Raw genomic sequence first — 17,022 nt, forward strand, 5'->3', positions numbered from 1 at the left:
ACACCATCCTTGTTGAGAACAAGCGCACGAGGACGTGCAAATCTGTATCTGTTACTTTGCAAAAATATTCTTGGAAGTATTTTTTTTTTTAATGAAAGACTGGAAATAACCTAAACACCCATCATTCATTTGTTCATTCAAAAAACATTTATTGTGTGCTCACTACATGCCAGGCAATGCCTTTAGGCACTTGGGATACATCTTTGAACAAAACAAAAATCCCTTCCTTCCTAGAGCCTCTATTCTGAGCACTGTTAAATAAAAGTACACCCATCGAGTAGAATAATATGTAATCATTAAAAATGAGGTCATTCTACATGTTCTTGACATGGCCAAGAATGGCCAAGACATATGGGATTTTTTTTTTGTAAGGGTATATGTCTATATTTATGCTTCCATTAAGCATAAAAGAATTCAAGGAAAATTGGCAGAACAACCTTAACAGGAGGGCTAGATGTTAGGTTAGAGGGAAAGGAGATACCACTTTTCTTTTTATAAACTATTTTGTCCTATTTAATTTTTCATAACTAACCTATGATTTATGTAATAAAAAACTTACAGATGTTATTAAGAAAAGGAAAATTATAAAGCTAAATCAGTAGTCCTTCTAGAGAACTAAGAATCAGATCTCAAAGAAAGTAGAAAATTCCTTAACCTTTCTGTAGCCATCGAGACCAAAATGATTAGGTGTTTGATGCTGTTCAGACCACAAGAATGGAAATTAATACCGTAGTACTTTGCAACATAAAACCAACGACATGAGGTGGGCCTGTGGCGTTACAGGTCATGGACATGGCAGACACGTCTATATTTGCAAATTAAATGGGAAGGTGGCCAGGAGCAGGGCCCAGGACTGACACGCCAGTATTCTGGAGCTTTCTTCTGGGTCTGGCAGTGACTACTCTTGACACTCTTGGAGGCTCAGTTTCCCCTCCACAAATAGTGAGCTTGGATTTCAGAATTTAAAGAGTTTTAGAATTTAAAAAATTTTTAAGGATTGAAGGTGTGGCCCAGCACTACCATTTTATGAGTCTGATTGTTCTGGCGAGTCCTCATTTGTAGGGGAGAGATTTGAGGTAGCTACTAAAATTTTCTAGAGTCCATGAAAAGATCACCCCAACTTTCCAGTTATCTACCTTTTCCTACTACTGATAAGAAATGTCAGTAAGGACTTTAATATGTTTGTGTTTACACTCAATTTTACAAACATTTGGGCATTTTGTACTTATGCGGTTTTAACTTCAGGTCACAGAAAACCAGGCTTTTTGGCTTCTATCTTAAAGGGATGATTAAGAGACATTGTTTTTCAGAATTTCCATGAATTTAAGTTGATGTGTTAGAAAAGAAAAAAAAAAAAAAAGCATGATCCAACACACTAGACTTTTCCAGATGAAATTTAAGTGTAATTTCATCCTTTCTGGAAATTAGATTTCTGTCAGATTCACAAACCCAGAATTTCCACTTTGCCTCTTCTTTGGGGGTAAGTTATCACAGGAGAAGAAGTGATGGTTATAGATGAGTTTTCATTTTTGTGTGCTGAGGGAATATCAGCTTGGAGGAGGCTGTGAATGATGTGCCTGTTTTGTGTGTGTATCTCTGGGGGGTCCATGGAGACCTTCTATCCTGAGTGGAATATGTAACTCAGACTCTGCTTCCACATAGAACTACCTCGGTCCTCCTTAGGATGAGTTCAGAAAGTCCCATGGAAAGCTAGTAAGGGTGTGGAAATCAGAACAGAAACGGGGGGCGGGGGCATCACAGCAGGCAGCCCGCTGAGAAGAAGGGGGCTGAAGGGGATGTTTCAGAGATCTGGTGGGAGACACTCACTGCCATGTCTCCCTTCCCATTTGTTTTTCAACTGATTGGAAAACTAATAATGAGTATGTTAACATTTTCTCCAGTTATCCTACCCAAGTGTGAGACCAGCTGGGAAGAGGGACTTTTTCGCCCTCCAAGGTCCTGGCTGTCTCTCCCTGCCTCCCTTTCCCTCCCGACTGCTGCCAAATCTCTCCTGGCTGTCTCGTCACTCTCTTGGGGTTGGGGCTGTGCTCAGTCCTGGCCACCAGCCCCACCACATGTTTTGCATGGCTCACACTGCCCCCACTTTCCCCCTTTTGGTGTCATTTATTTTGTTTTGAAGGGAATGAGGTGCAGAGGAGGTCTGAGTATATGTCCTTCCACTGGGCTTCAGAACTGGGAGCAGGCCCAGATTGCGTTCGCTCCCACTTGTGCATGGAGGTCACAGCCTCTGCAGGAGCATGTCCTTCTGTCCTCCCACAGTCCTTGGGATGTGTTCATCTTCTCCAAGCTGCTCTGAATTCCTGGTCTCCACTGTCCGCAACCCAACCCGTTCTCCATTGCTTTGTTCATTTCTTCTGATGGCAGCGTCTCAAGCTTCAGACAGTTTGGGGCCATGTTCATTATGTTTCCCATGTCCTAAGACTGCATTCTAATACCTTTTCGATTCATGACTATTAAAAATTCCATCTACTCCCTGTGAACTATCTTGTCTCCAAGGGTGTATGGACACTTCTCTTCATAGTCCTTACTGTCTAAGATTCTTGGTCTCTTCCTGAGGGTGCGACTGGGTTACTCAGGTTCTCCTAGAATAGTAACTCACACTGTCAGTTTCCAGCCTATTAGCCAATTCTGTTGGGCCATACCTTAAAGCATTTTTATCCATCCATTAGTTAGGGAGATAATTTGGTGATACCTTTTCTGGCTAAACCAATAAACCGATACATATTTCAGGGTTTTTGTTTATTTGTTTTTGTTTTATTGAGACAGAGTCCCAATGTGTCACCCTTGGTAGAATGAGGTGATATCTTAGCTCACAACAACCTCAAACTCTTGGGCTCAAGCCATCCTCTTTCCTCAGCCTCCCAAGTAGTTGGGACTATAGGTATCTACCACACACCTGGCTATGTTTAGAGATGAGGTCTTGTTGATGCTCAGGCTGGTCTCAAACTCCTGAGTTCAAGCAATCCACCCGCCTGGGCCTCACAGAGTGCTGGGATTACAGGCGTGAGCCACTGTGCCCGGCTCTAAGTATTTGTTGAATTATGAATCAAATGAAGTTCTTGACTATGCTTGTCAGCACAGTTTTAGAGTCTGAATCTCATCATCTGCAACTATCTTTTTCTCTCCTCCCTCCTTTTCTTCTTCTCATCTCTTCTCTTTCCCCTCCTCTCTGCTTCTCTCTCTCCTCTTTCTGCCCATCCTTCCTTCCCTCTCTCTTCTTTTCTTCCTTCCTCTATTTCTTCCTAGTCTCTTTCATTCTATTTCTTCATTTTCTTTCTTTTCTTTTTTTTTTTTGTCTTTTTTTTCCCGTAAAATATTGGCATTTGATTTTGAAGTTCACTTTCTAAAGAAACTTCCAATAGGCTAGATGCACCGAAATCTCCCACAGTTTAGTAGAAGAGTCTGGGTTTTTGTTTTTTCAGAGACCCTCTATTGGCTCTCTGAGTTGAAACAGTTTAGACTCCACATAAAATATGCGTTGTTTACCTAGACTCTTCATGCTCTGCATACTGTTACAATCCTTGAAGAGCTTGTCAGTGACAAGTAAGATAAATGAATGAAGAGGACTTTACAAGTGTTTAAAAGCTAAGTATAGCATGTGCTGCCCACTACTTAATTAAACAGACCTGCGCTTAACTAAGTAACTTTGTGGTGGAAACTTCTAGGGCTTTCCCCTCCCCCAGATCCCGCGACTGGCAACCATGCTCAGGATGTTAGAAATTCCTTGGTTGTCTGCAGTTGCTTGTGTTAGCCGTATTCAAAGCTGTCTCGTTGGTCAAAGCATTAAAAGTTAATGTGAATTGTGGATCGTGACTTTTAAAGTTATATTAGGGATGGTTAGGAACACAGACATTTTAGGGGCTCGATGAAGATTTTATAACATGTCTGAGTTTTGTCCTTTTCAGAAAGAACATTAAAATCAAAAGTGACCTCTCCTTTTAAACCCTGATTAGAGTCAGTGTCTAGAAAGTCAGAGCCCATTTCCAGATCAGTCTTGATTTTTTAATTTTTTTAAAGGGGTCTGTCCTTATGGAGCTGAGCAGCAGGGCACATTGGTTACATAGCAGACTCTGGAGTCAGCGTGTCTAATCTTCCAGTTGTTTGAGTCTGGATAAGTTGTTCTGTCTAAGCCTCAGTTTCATCATCTGTTACATGGGGGTAACAACAGCCTCCACCAAGACTAATATTCAGGGCAAATGTATTTGTGTCCCTCTTGGTTCTCATGGTTTCTGCCTGGGTCATGGCAGCTTAAGGATTTTGAGCACAACCCCACTACAGCCTACATTACTGGGTTGATGTGTCTGACTAAATGAGATGATGCTGGTAAATCACTCTTCTTGGTGCACAGCACGGGCTAGCCAGCGTTTGTTCTTATTGCTGCTGTAAACGGGGCTCCATCTCAGGGTATGAGTCCTCTTTCTACCACCGTTAAGGATTCTAATATTATGGGCAGAGGATATAAAAGATTTTCTTCTCCTGTTGAGAGAAGACTGGCTGCACTGGCTGGTAGCAGAATAGGGGGATGATGCTCCTGGCTGTAACTGTTGTCTATAACCCTTCAGAGAATCCCTCAGGTTCTAAGGTAGCAGCCAAATGTAATTCAACAAAATAGTTTCTCTCCCCTCTGATTATAGCAGAAAGAAGACGGCAAAGAAAAACTGCACATTTGCACTCAGGAATAAGAATGGTAGTTCAGCATCACCCCATGTGGTGTTTGACTCATGCTGAAGACAGTGTCGCTCCACTCACCCATTTAATAGATACAGGAAACAGGGCTTATGGAGACATGATTCACTATGAGCCCCAGAGTGACTATCTGGCAGGAAAGGAATGGGTGCCAGGCAGGTGTTACTTCCTGAGGAAGGTGAGAGTTCTGTCACCCTAGATGATGAGAAATCCTAGGAGATATCTGGAGAAAAGGAACCTGGTAGTTGCAGGCTTCTTAGTCCTGGGCAGAAGTTAGGTACTGGCTTGTTAATTATTTAGTAAGCACTTTAGCTGGGATTCCTACAAAAACAGACCCCAAGATAAGGGTTTGATGGAGATAATCCTAAGAAGTGGTGAGAGAATGTGGAAGTGATACAGGGAAGGGAAAAGGCCAGAAAAGGCACCGTAGTGGGCAGTTCCTGCTATCATCGGTCAGGGCTCCTGCTCCTGGGGACCCCTGAGAGATGGGAGTGCACCATTGTGTAATCCCATTGAGGGGCCAGGAGGTTGGCTATTTATCCATCACCTCTGCCATGCACAGACTGAGGGCTGTCCCAGGAGGGTGAGCTCCCCAGCACTTTTGATCTGACCTGTTCTCTGGCTAAGCCTGCACCTGTGGGCAGAGAGACCTGGGGCAGAGATGCATTGGCATCCTTTGGGGAGACAACAACACATCCAGGACTGCCCATCCATGCTGCAGGATGCACAGGAGCAAGTATGCTGATATGCCCTGTAGCAATTACAAATAAAATACAGGTATTTCATATGGGAGTATGAACTGGCAGCCCAACCTTCAAGGTGGCCCACTAATTTTCTGTATAGGTAAGAATGAGTAGGGAAGAGCCTTTAGCCAAGTTGGGAGGAACAGTGTCATGAAGCCTCTGTTCTGCTGTCGCTGGGTGGCAGGAGAGAGGGACCAGCTGAATTAGTTGGCGGGGGGTGGGGTGGGGGAATCAGACCAATTTTCAAGGCAGGCCTGAGACTGTAACGGTAGTTTCTGTTGATAGTTGTAAACACAGAGATGCCAAGAGACTGTCCCGTTCTCCTAAAGAGGTCACATCTTGGCATATGGGAACGTATGGCTATGGCTCTAAAATCCCTTCCAATATGCCCCAAATTGATAAGTTCTTTTGAGAACAAAGATGGTGAACTGGTGTCTCCAATACATTTCCTGGTCTCCCCACACTCCGTAAAGGATGAGGAAAACTACACACGAGCACGCCCACACCCCTTCACACACACACCATTTTGGGTTCTGTTTCCCCTCATTGATCTGCTTTTCCCCTCAAGGTGATTACGGGGCCAGTTTACTGTGGAATATCCCCAGTCCACTCCACCTTATACCCACATATGAGCCAATGTTCAAATCGTGGGTCCAGAGGCATCTGACCCTGCCCTCAGCTAGAGATCACCTTTCCTGCTTCTGGATTCCCGGTTAAACTATTTCCTCTCTTCTTTTTTTCTTCCCATACTGTGTTATAGTCAGGCCTCTAGTTCCTCGTGTCTTACCCCCCTGTCCCTGGTCTTATCCTTCATATTATCACCTGGTACTATGGAGTCAGATAGCAGGAACAGTTTGAGTCCTGTTCCTCCGCTCACCAGCTCAATCATCGTAGGCTGACTTTCCTCATCTGTAAAACAGGCCTCCTAAGAAGAATTGTCTCAGAAGGGAAGATTCAACAAGAGCGTCCTGGCCCAGCACTTAGCCTGGCATGTAATTATTGTCATTGTTGTGCTTGCATATTTCCAGTGAGCATTGTATTAATTTCAGTGCGGTGTCCACAGTAGAAGCTTTTCCATTATTGATGCTTACGTCCTCCCAGAAAGTTCCCCAATGCAGCACATTCCTTTCTCGCTGCTTCAAACATCCTCTTGCTTCATTTTGTCCTCCAACTGTGACCCCAGGCACTGGAACCCAGATCCTACTCAATCCTGACACATTGCTGTGTGAGCCTAGTGGATGTTTAGGAAATTCCTCCCCTCTTCGCTGTGCAGGTGTTGTCTGGTTTCCTCATCTTTCACTTGGAGATGGGAACTCTCACCTTGCTCTGATTAGGTGGAAACAAAACCAGAAGAAGATCCTGAACGTTTTGGATTTCCCTGATGGGAAAGAGAGAAAAGAAAACCTGGTAGAATAAAAGTGTAATTGTTATTGTGCCGTATTATCTCCATATCCCATGGCAACCAATCTTATTATTTTTTTCTTATTTAAACCATATTCATGAAGATTTTATTGTTAACTTGATCCAGATGACTGATCAAAGCAGTTTGTTATTGCCACCTTACTAAAATATTTTTAAAGGCAGTTTTAATATTCCACTTTTATAGCTACATCTTGCCATTAAGCTATTGAGTCTATTACTAGTCAATCAAGGATTTTCATTTCGCTTCAAGAGCTCCTTGGATAAACGCTTCAGAAGTGTCAAAAGAGATGGAGTCTCTGGCACCTTTTCACAGATGGTGCTCGTCAGGGATTTTAGTTAATGGATAAAGTTTCAGTTTTCCATGGTTGACTCTTGGCATTATCAAGAGTCTTCCAAAAGTCCCGTGCTCTTCCAAAGGCAAGGGGATAGTAAGGAAATGAAAATGCTAACACCCCGAGAAGCCCCATGTTTTTACTGAGGAAAGTAACTGGGGAGGTGGTGGAGCATTTCAGTGGGTTTACTTTACTAAAGAATGGAATGTTTCTCAAAGAAGAACCATTTGATTTGCCTAACGGCTCCAAAACCGTACATTTATTCCACTTTCCCCGCTCTCAAAATTTACAACAAACAAAAACAAATAGGGAAGGTTAAACTATCACATGGAGAGTCAGACACCCCACGGGCTCATCCTAGACTCCTGTTGTGTATTTTTCCCTTCTATCTATTCCCTGGCAGCCTGTGCCCTCCCCGTGCATTCATTCACATGTCCACATACTTATGTGACACACGTTTACTTATTGCTTCTGCCCTAGACTCCTTGCTAGGTGTGGGGTAGAAGGGTGATCCAGACATAGGGCTTCCCTCAGTAGATTTTCAACCTAGTGGTGGAGAAAGCCAAGTGAATGTAGTTATTTACCATGAGGTAAGTGCTGTGATCAGGGTGGGGCTGGGTATGGGACTTCTAATCCCTCCAAGGTGGGCTCAGGAAATCCTTTGTTTCTGAAGGGAATGATGTTGAAGCTAAGACCAGAGATCTAATGAGTGTAACTTGGGTGTCACAGAAGGGGCAGGAGATGAGGGGCGGGGTAGTGACAGAGAACAACACATTCTCAGGTTCAGGAGAGGGCCCCAGAGGGGTGCTGCTGAGGTCAATAGCAATCACCTAGCAAGGGACTTGATGTCCAGGAGCCGGGAGCTTTTCTGGAGGGAGGTGGGATCCTTTGGAGAACTTGAATGCGGGGAGGAACAGGAGTCCATGTCACTCTGGGTAGGAACGTGTTCCATGGGAGTCAGGAGCACAGCAGGAGAACTGTTGGGAGGGCTATAGTCCCAGAGAAATAAGGTGGCTGGTGCCTGGGAGAAAGGAAGTAGAAAATGAAACCGGATTAGATTTGTCTCCACAGTCACGACATAGCGTAGTGAAAAGAGCATGGAACACAGTTAGCCAGAGGTAAAAGTGTCAGGTCAGCAGTTTGGTAGACATTGCGAAGGAAATAAAAACGGGCCTCGGTGAATCACTAAATGAGTCCCAAGTTCCCAAGGGCTGTGCTGTGGCAAGCCACCCCTCTCCAACTCTGTCTTAGTTTTCCTGAGTTTCCGGTTAGGACTGCTCCAGAGACTTCCTGTTTAGGGCTTTGTGGGGGGCACCTCCTGCAACGGAGGGGGTATGAACCATTATACATGGCATCACCTGGTAAATGTGTCTGGAGTTATTTGAACTAATCATATCCCTGTTCCAACCCTTATTACATAGAACTTTCTGCAGTTTTTCTTTCATTGACCATTAGGGAGTGTTAGTCGTGACTTCCTATCCTTCCAGACCATACTTTATGTGGAGAAAACCCATGTAATCAGGAGAAGAGGAGGATAGGTAGTGCAGATCATTTTATAAAATGAAAAGATATCCATTTTCAATTTGACAATGAAAGGAACAGCATCGGTCAAGCCAGCTTTATATGAGAAAAGACTAGCAAGCAGCCTGTGAGAGATCGGTCACAGTTTAGGGGATATGTTACCCGCAAGATAAATAAAAACAGTCTAGAATATCAGACCAAACTCTCGTTTTTCATCTCTGCTTCACACTCTTCTCTTCCAGCCCAGACTAATCAAAAGAAGCCTCTTCCGCTCACAATTGCTCTGTGTACATTTCCCCCAGATCTGGTATTCACATGAACAATGTGGTTTATTTATATTTCGGCACCAAATTGGAAAGATGACATCATTCATTTACAGTCTTTATCCCGTGACATGCCTTCTCTCCAACACCTCATTTCAGCAGACACATTTAGGATTGCATATAGCATCTTGTTTAGCTTGTACATTCTTTTATGGGATACAGTTCAAAGGTAGGGAACTCTAGGCTTGTCACTGGTAAGAAAATAATCTCATAAAATCACAGGAGCTTCCCTAAAGGATAAGGACATTATGATGTTTACAATAGCAGAGTTATTATATGTTCATTGAGACTCCATCGTTCATTCTTGGGCAATTCCCTTCCATCTTGCCCAGAGCAGATCTCACAGCTTCTTTTAGGCTTCATATTTAGAAGAACCAATTTCAGATTTATTCGTTCATGAGTTCAAAAGTACAGGCTCTTGACAATACTGGAATTTTAGGTGTGAACGCTGTATTTCAGAATCCCTTGTAGAAATTGCAGGCTGACTAAGGGGAATCTCAGCACTTGGTCTGCAATAGCTTTGCTGACCTGCTCTTTCTCACGAGGCATAACTTGTCCATTGGGTCTCCTGACACTTTAAGTGGACAAGTGAAGGATGGAAATGCTATCAGCTGCCAAAGGTTGCCTGGGATTTTTATTTAATTTTTAAATAGGTCTTTTTCTCTATTTTTATTGTTTTTATTCATATCCATGCTTTTTTTAATGTTCACTTTGGGGCCTTTCAAATATTGTACAAAATTTAAAAAATGGAGTGAGTAAATCATGAGACATCCTCTGGCAGACAGAATTGGGATGTGAGGTGTTTCCAAAACTTAACAGAACCAAAGCGTCTTATGGGAAAGCTATTTGTACCTGTTCAGCTGTTTGCCTTTTCTGTTAGCAGCCAGGCCAGAACAAAGGCCTAGAGACTGAGAATTGGACAACCCAGAAAATTGCCCTGTTGGATGTCAAGACAGGGACCCCGAGAGCCTGAAATCTATGCTTTGCTTTTCCAGCTGCCAAATGAAGATAGTAATAAAGGCTTCTGGGAAAGTTCTGAGAATAAGTTAAGATTGTACATGAAAAATACTACAAGAACGCACAATGTTAGGTCCAGAGTCCTCTATTAGCAGAGTATTATTTATATTATATAACACAACTTCAACTGGTTGGAAGCTCTGCCAGCCCCTGACTTCTGGCTCTCTGAAAGTACTCATGGCTCACTGTCATCTTGAGCCACATAAGGGACTGTTATGGTAACTCATGAGATGTCCTCGACTCTCAGTGACCTTCCCTGCTGTACACAAACACACACAGCTCATCCCTAGGAGAGCAGCATCCCTCAAAGTCACGGCCCCTTCATTCTTGCCGTCCCTCATTACATGTCTACATCTAGCAGGGCCTGCGCTAGACTCTGCGGAGGGGCAGAAGATTAAAAACAACCTTGAAGTCTGCAGACAGATGGACAGATAAATCCGTGGTTAGAGAGCTGTGTGCAGCAGGAGGTACATGTCAGCTAGCCTCAAAGGTGGGATCAGGAAAAAGCTCCTAGAGAAAGTATTGCGAGTTAGGCAGACCCCGGGGTTCGAAGTGAGAGGAGGGGCCAGGAGAGGCAGCACAAGCCAAGGAAACAGCATGTGCAAAGAAGGGGGCAATTTCCTAGAGCAATAACAGCATTTGACTCTCACTGCTGGCTCATTGCGTGCCACATACGGGACTGACACCTGCAGAGTCCATCATATCACTTGCGTTTGTTCCTTGAAGAAACCCCAGGGAAACGGGTCCTATACACTTCCATTTTAGAGTTAAGGAAATCAAGGTTTATAACCAGCTAACATAAGGCCACATAAGGAGCAAAGAGGTGGAGCAGGACTTGAATCCAGGTAGTCCTATCCCCAAACTCACATTTCTTGGCTTTCTGGGCTGGATAATTTAATCTGCTTTCGTCCACGGCCTTTGGGCATTCTTCTAGATTCTGTGAGCCAGCCAGGGCCATTCATCACTGCTCTAGTTCTTGCCCTGCATATGAAACAATACAAATCTGTGGCCCTGGAAGTTTAAAGCCACCTAGCTACCTACTGGGACAAACATCATGAGCTGTAAGTTAGAGTGGTCAGTTTTTTTCATCGACTTTGAACCTTTTGCTTAATCCTCTCAAGAAACAAAATCAATGAAAATGTCTATAGGGAGCCCTTTTCCAAGAAGTCATCATAGCAACAAACTATCTCCATCAGCACTTCTGCATTTGGCAGCTTTTGGGTGGATTTGCCTGTCTTGTCTTGTGCGACCATTGTTTACCTGCAGTTCTGTGTTTCCAGCCAGCCCTCTCCCATCTTTCCATCCAGGGCTTCCTTCTCTGGCTTGAGGATGTGATTGTTGGCACCTTGTGGTTACAGGCTTACTCTGGGTCTCTATGATTGCTTGATAATGTAAAACAAAGCACCCTTGGGTATATTCTCATTTTTTTTCCTTTGTAAATGGCAAGAGGGAAATACTGTTAATATCTATAGATGTAACAGCCTAGTTTCAAGGATGTGAAAAAACCTCTTTCACCAAAGCAAACGGCGTGGTGCTTTCTTTATTAAGTTTCAGTTTGACCAAAAATGAAAACTTCTGGATAAGGAACAAAGGAAGCCCCATAGGCAGTGTAATCATGCCCTGAATCTCTTTGGCTGGTCTTCTAGCTCCTGATGGAATCTCCCCTGGTTTTTGTTCTACACAGACCCAGAACAGAATGAAGCTGATGGCAGACAACTACGATGAGGACCATCACCATTACCACCACCACCACCATCACCACCACCATCGATCTCCGGGGAGATCACAACATTCCAATCACAGGCCTTCTCCGGACCAGGTCAGTTTCATCGTCACTTACCTACAGGACCCTTTTTACCCTCTGGATATTTCCAGATAAAATAAATAATCCTCAAGAAATAATAAACAGCATAAAGTGATATGTTCTTTGAACTGAAACTAATAGCTTTGGTATTTATTTCCATCACTCAAGGAATCTAAATGTTTTCCTTTCTCCTTCCTCTTTAAGGTTTTGTCTTTTCTTATTTATGTTATGCATTTTCTTTCCTCCCCTCCTTTCTTCTTTCATAGATACATAGTCTATTGCTGGCTCGGTATCTCATGGCCAGTTACTCCTGAATGTCTCTCTCAGAGTTTTAAGTGAAAGCACTTTGTTTCCATGAGCTTGGCAACTAGAGAAGCCTCGAGTTCACTGAGCACTGTCCTAGAAAATTCCTTAGTAATGCAAATTAATAGTGGGGCAAAACAGAAAGAGAAATCTGTTTTGTAGCCATTTTAGTCAGTGAAGTCGAGGAGTCTGGTTTATTTGATTTGGATCCTGTCTTCTCCCTTGACTAAGTGGAGCAAATGAAAAGATGAATTGACAAAAACAAAAACCACCTGCAGTTTTCAGTGATACCACATTCACCCACCAAATGCAAAAATATTTATGGTGTTTGGTATTAAAATTCTTGGCAATGAGTTTTGCGGAAGTTAGGAAATAAATGTAAACTAGCAGGATAATGTAGTAATACAGTAAAATGAGCCATATGTACTGAGACACTCCCCTCCTTTTTGGGGTGATCCTAGTGTAACTTACACATTTCCATAGGTATAGGCAATAGATAATGAAATAGAAGCATCTGGATAAGTGTTAACTCCTTTGGATTTGGGAGGGTGAAGGCTTGTTGGAATTACTCTGTAAAGAGAGGGTTTGATTGTTTTCTGGGGAAGGAGGTGCTTATGATGCTTCTAAAACTTCTTTTGAGGTGGTTCTGTTTCCTTTTCACTTCATGTCACCAGCATCCCAAAGTAGAAGTTAAGATTCCAAATCTCTAAGATGTTTCCCCAGGAGTACAACTCCAGGGGGTGCTATTTACATAGAACACAACATTAGAAGTTCTCCTTGGAGCTGGGCAATGAGGCAGCCGTGACTAGGAGGCTCCCCAGTCCCTGGCTTGGCCCCAGCTTTACACGAAAGCACTTGCCCTCAGAGTCCCCAATACTGCAGAAGGCGTTCACATCACATATCAAAATTTCTGAAGCCAAGTCCAAAAAGGCACCATTTCATGTTTTTAGCCCTCAAAAATGACTCTTGATCTGGAGATCTAAAAAGCAGAGGGATATCAATTTCATGTCTTTCTCTTGTACATCTGTGCTTTTGTTTTAGTTTGGTTTTATTTATTCAACTCTTACCCCTCACCACCACCACCACCTCCCACACTCACCTGTCCTCCTGCTAACTAAATCTCTTCACTGCCCTCTTGGTCCCTGCACTTTGTTCCTCAGAGTTCTCCCATGAAGAGAGGCCTGCAGGCCCTAGTTGGCTATTCCTCTGAGCCATACATGCTAGAAGGCCGCCCTGGGTTTATCCCGCAGAGAGATAGTGGAGCCAAATTGGGGGAATGGGTCCCCTAAGGACTTACTGAGATGACAAACTGGCTTGTCTCACCATATTCATATGTGAATATGTCCTGCTGGAAATAGGGCACCAGATCAAATTTATCTGCCTTAGGAATGATAGTTCTTACAAAATCTAGTCTCCCATTACTTTTCCAGACATATATAAGCATGAAATAGAGTGCTGACCCTCGTGTTTGTCAACTAACACTAGAGGTTGTAATGGGGCAGAAATAATGGCTCCCGGGCGGGGGCTTCCCAGGAAGAATTATATTCCTTGAAGAATGCCTGACTGAGGCTTATTGTCAGGACCTTTGCTACACATTTCTCATTGCTACTACTCATACTAGGAGGATGGCAATAGTCTTCCACTTTCACATCAATCATCTCAATGAATACTCAAAGCAACCCATGCTAATAGAGGCAGGGAGCCTCATTCTATTCTCCAGACTCCAGATGAGAGATCTAGGCCCCAGGATAGTGGTGGTGGCCTGAATCCTGCTACTAGTATTCACTCATTCAAATAATACTTAGAGCACACAGTCCTTGCCCAGTGACAATGTGGGGCTGGAAGAAGAACATGATGGATAAGGCAGAACCCCTGCCTTTAGGGAGTCTTCTGTCTAGTCCTAGGACAAGAATCTAGGTCGTCTGATGTCTTGTTCAATTCTTTTCTGGGCTGTGTCAATCCGATCAAGACAGACAAAAATACTTAGGACTTAACTAGGGTCCTGTGACTTAGAAACTTACTCTGTAGTGGAGTTCACTGTAAAAATGAAATACATTTGACAAAAAGGATAATTTTGAGGTTTTAAATTGGAGTCAACAAGGCAGTAAGGCTCTTTCAATTAGAGAAGGAGACTTAAGCAAAGAACTCTGGTATAAGGTAGGTTGCCTGCAGTGATGGAGAGGGCTATACACCCAGGCCAGGATGCCCTTTCTGACTAGGGGTCCCAGATCTCCCAGGTCTAGTGCAATGAAACCCTCCCCTTTACCGCAGACCTGATACTTAGTGATCAACAACTTATATGTCAGTATATTTGCTACTATAAATTTAAGTCCCAGATTGAAATAGTTATCAATGGCTAGGTAGTCTTTCCTGGTTAATTATAAACCCACACATGATTGTGTGACCACATATGCTGAAACATACATATACTGAAACATACAGGGTAGAGCTACATCTTAGGAGAAAATGGCACAGCCTTCTATCAATATGTGACAACATGAAAATCTTAAGAGTAGAGTGATTTGTTTGAGATTTAAACTAAATGTCCATAATGGATCCATGTTAGCTGAAATGACTTTAAAGGGGAGAAGGCTCTTCCATGGATTTCTGATCTGCTTCCCGTGAATCTTCCAGCCGTGGTCTTTCTGGGGCACTATGGATTGACCACCGGTGACTTATGGAACAGGGAATACAAAATGTTGATATTGCCTTTTGAGCTTTATTAAGAGATCAGAACATATGAAAATGAAGAAATATGAAAAAGCAGTCACTTTTCCAGAGAAACTGATTTTTCCTTGGAAAATTCAATGTAAATATTGCCAAGTAATATTTATAATTTGTAAAATTATATTCTTTTTCCTTTTCTTCCTTATCTCTTTCTCCTTCACTATGATTTTGCTTTCTCTTTAAGAGAAATTGAATCCAAGTAATTTAAGTCTAGACTAGCATTTCCCAAACTTTCAAAACATTAGTCCTGTGAGGAAAGTCTTGAAACATGTTGTGGGCAAAGAATTTGGGGAAAGTACTGCATATTATGACTGTATCTTGGAGCATCCTGGGGCAATTAGCAGATCAAAGTATCTAAAAAATTATATAAAAATGAAAGCTTTCCAATTTTATTTAATCTAGCATTTCTCAGGCTTATTTAATCACGTAATTTTTTTCTTTCTAGTAACATCTGTGCTCTGAGAAATACTGTTCTCAGAGTATCAGGTGAAAAAAGAGACTACCTAGTTGAAAATATGACTGATCTAGTTTCCAGTAGTGTGTTTCATCAGAAGGTGCAGTTTGGGGGCAATTTCATGCTTTTTATAATAGAAAATGAAAGTACCTCTTTCCTTCACTTTCTAAGATAGCTTCTTGTTATTATTATTATTTTTTTTTTTATTAGTTGTACCAGAATGCTTATTGCAGCCCAATTCACAATTGCTAAGTTATGGAAAAAGCTAAGATAGCTTCTTGAAGGCTGTAACACCTGAGAATGAATTACTCTGCCAAGAGCTCAGTAGCTCTAAGGGAGCCATTAGGATGAGGAGCCAGGCTGTCACAAAGAGCCATAAATACACAGCCCTCCAGAGATGGCAAATAAGTGTAATGAGGGGGTGAGAGGATTTGGAGACGTTGCAAGAGAAGTCCATGTGGTGTGCCAGTGCAGCAATCTGACCCGCTATCTGACAGGAGCAGTTAATAGCTGCTGGCCTATAACTCCCAGGATGGCCACAACCATTGAATATGTCCAAGTAGGATATCCAGGCAAATCCCAGTCATGACTTAGGAAATCTTTCACACCAAGAAGTGATCACAAGGGTGGCAACAAATACTTCCCATGACACAGCTGCTGATGTATCTTGAGAAACCGTGAAGGCCAAAAAACATGCTGTAGACACACACAAGATTTTACTTTTATTGAAGTTACAAAGATTGATTTTGTGAAGCTGGATGGAATCTCAGCTCCTCCTAAATGTTCTCTGTACCTGTCATCATCAGTCTTACCTGTTATTTTCTTTAAGTAGCATCCTTCCCCACCTTCAAGAATATCAATGACATCAAGTCTTTCCACTTGCCTTTTTCTAAGCATTATACAATTTTTATTGCCCCAGGAAAGGTCCTATTTTATTAAGTTCCTCCTAGTGGCTCCCAGGTATGAACGAACCCCATCAATGACTAAAGCACAGCAGTAGAATGAGCCCCACGTTCTGGCCAACTCACAAGGCCAACCCCTGCTTAAGCTTCCCTTTCTGCGTCTAGGTCTCACATTTCTGTGCTTGGATACTGAGTTAGACGCTGCTTTAAGGGCCTGGATCGCCTTGCTTTTTTGCACAAAATGCCCCTTGGTTTGTTAAAACACATTGATTTTAGTTTGGAGGTGCCTAAATAGCAAAGAACCTAAATAATTAGGGGCTGGAAATCCCCCAAAAAGTGGCTGGCCCAGGAGAACACTATCCTCTCCTGTGTCTTCCTCCTTCACTGAATGGAAATACTAACTTACAGGAGTTGAGAAGCTCAAAGGATTTTGACCCCTTTAAGACTTTCATCTTATTTAAAATTTAAATTTCATATTTTAGGTGCAAAAATGCTACTTCTAGGAGAGGGCTACAGAGTTTAGAGGCATGGAGACACGATTCTTAAGAGATTGATTACAGAAAAATATGGACGAATTTTGCAGTTATATTCTTTTGGCCCTTTGCAGGCACTCAGTAGGTCTGCTGAATGACCCATTGCCATAGTACCTTTGGGAAATAGAAAGGGCAAATGGAAATATTCCTATCGTACCGATACATAAACTAGAATTCAGAGAGGTTGTTAATGATCCGTAGTCATAAAACTGAAGATGATCAGGCCCAAGATGA

General features: G+C 42.7%; 1 protein-coding gene across 7 annotated transcripts in view; it reads left to right on the top strand.

Annotated features, from left to right (window-relative positions):
• Positions 1-17,022, top strand: part of ERC2 (ELKS/RAB6-interacting/CAST family member 2) — a 1,052,138-nt gene that overhangs the window by 847,244 nt on the left and 187,872 nt on the right. For all 7 annotated transcript variants that reach the window (XR_008381889.1, XM_053600429.1, XM_053600428.1 and 4 more), the window contains one exon: positions 11,750-11,884. Coding sequence is in view for 6 of the 7 variants with exons in the window: in XM_053600429.1 (XP_053456404.1) it covers positions 11,750-11,884 (135 nt within the window). In the remaining variant the exon portion in view is untranslated. The remainder of the gene's footprint in view (positions 1-11,749; positions 11,885-17,022) is intronic.

This window comes from Nycticebus coucang, chromosome 8 (genome assembly GCF_027406575.1).
Source record: "Nycticebus coucang isolate mNycCou1 chromosome 8, mNycCou1.pri, whole genome shotgun sequence".
NCBI classification, from domain to species: Eukaryota; Metazoa; Chordata; class Mammalia; order Primates; family Lorisidae; genus Nycticebus; species Nycticebus coucang.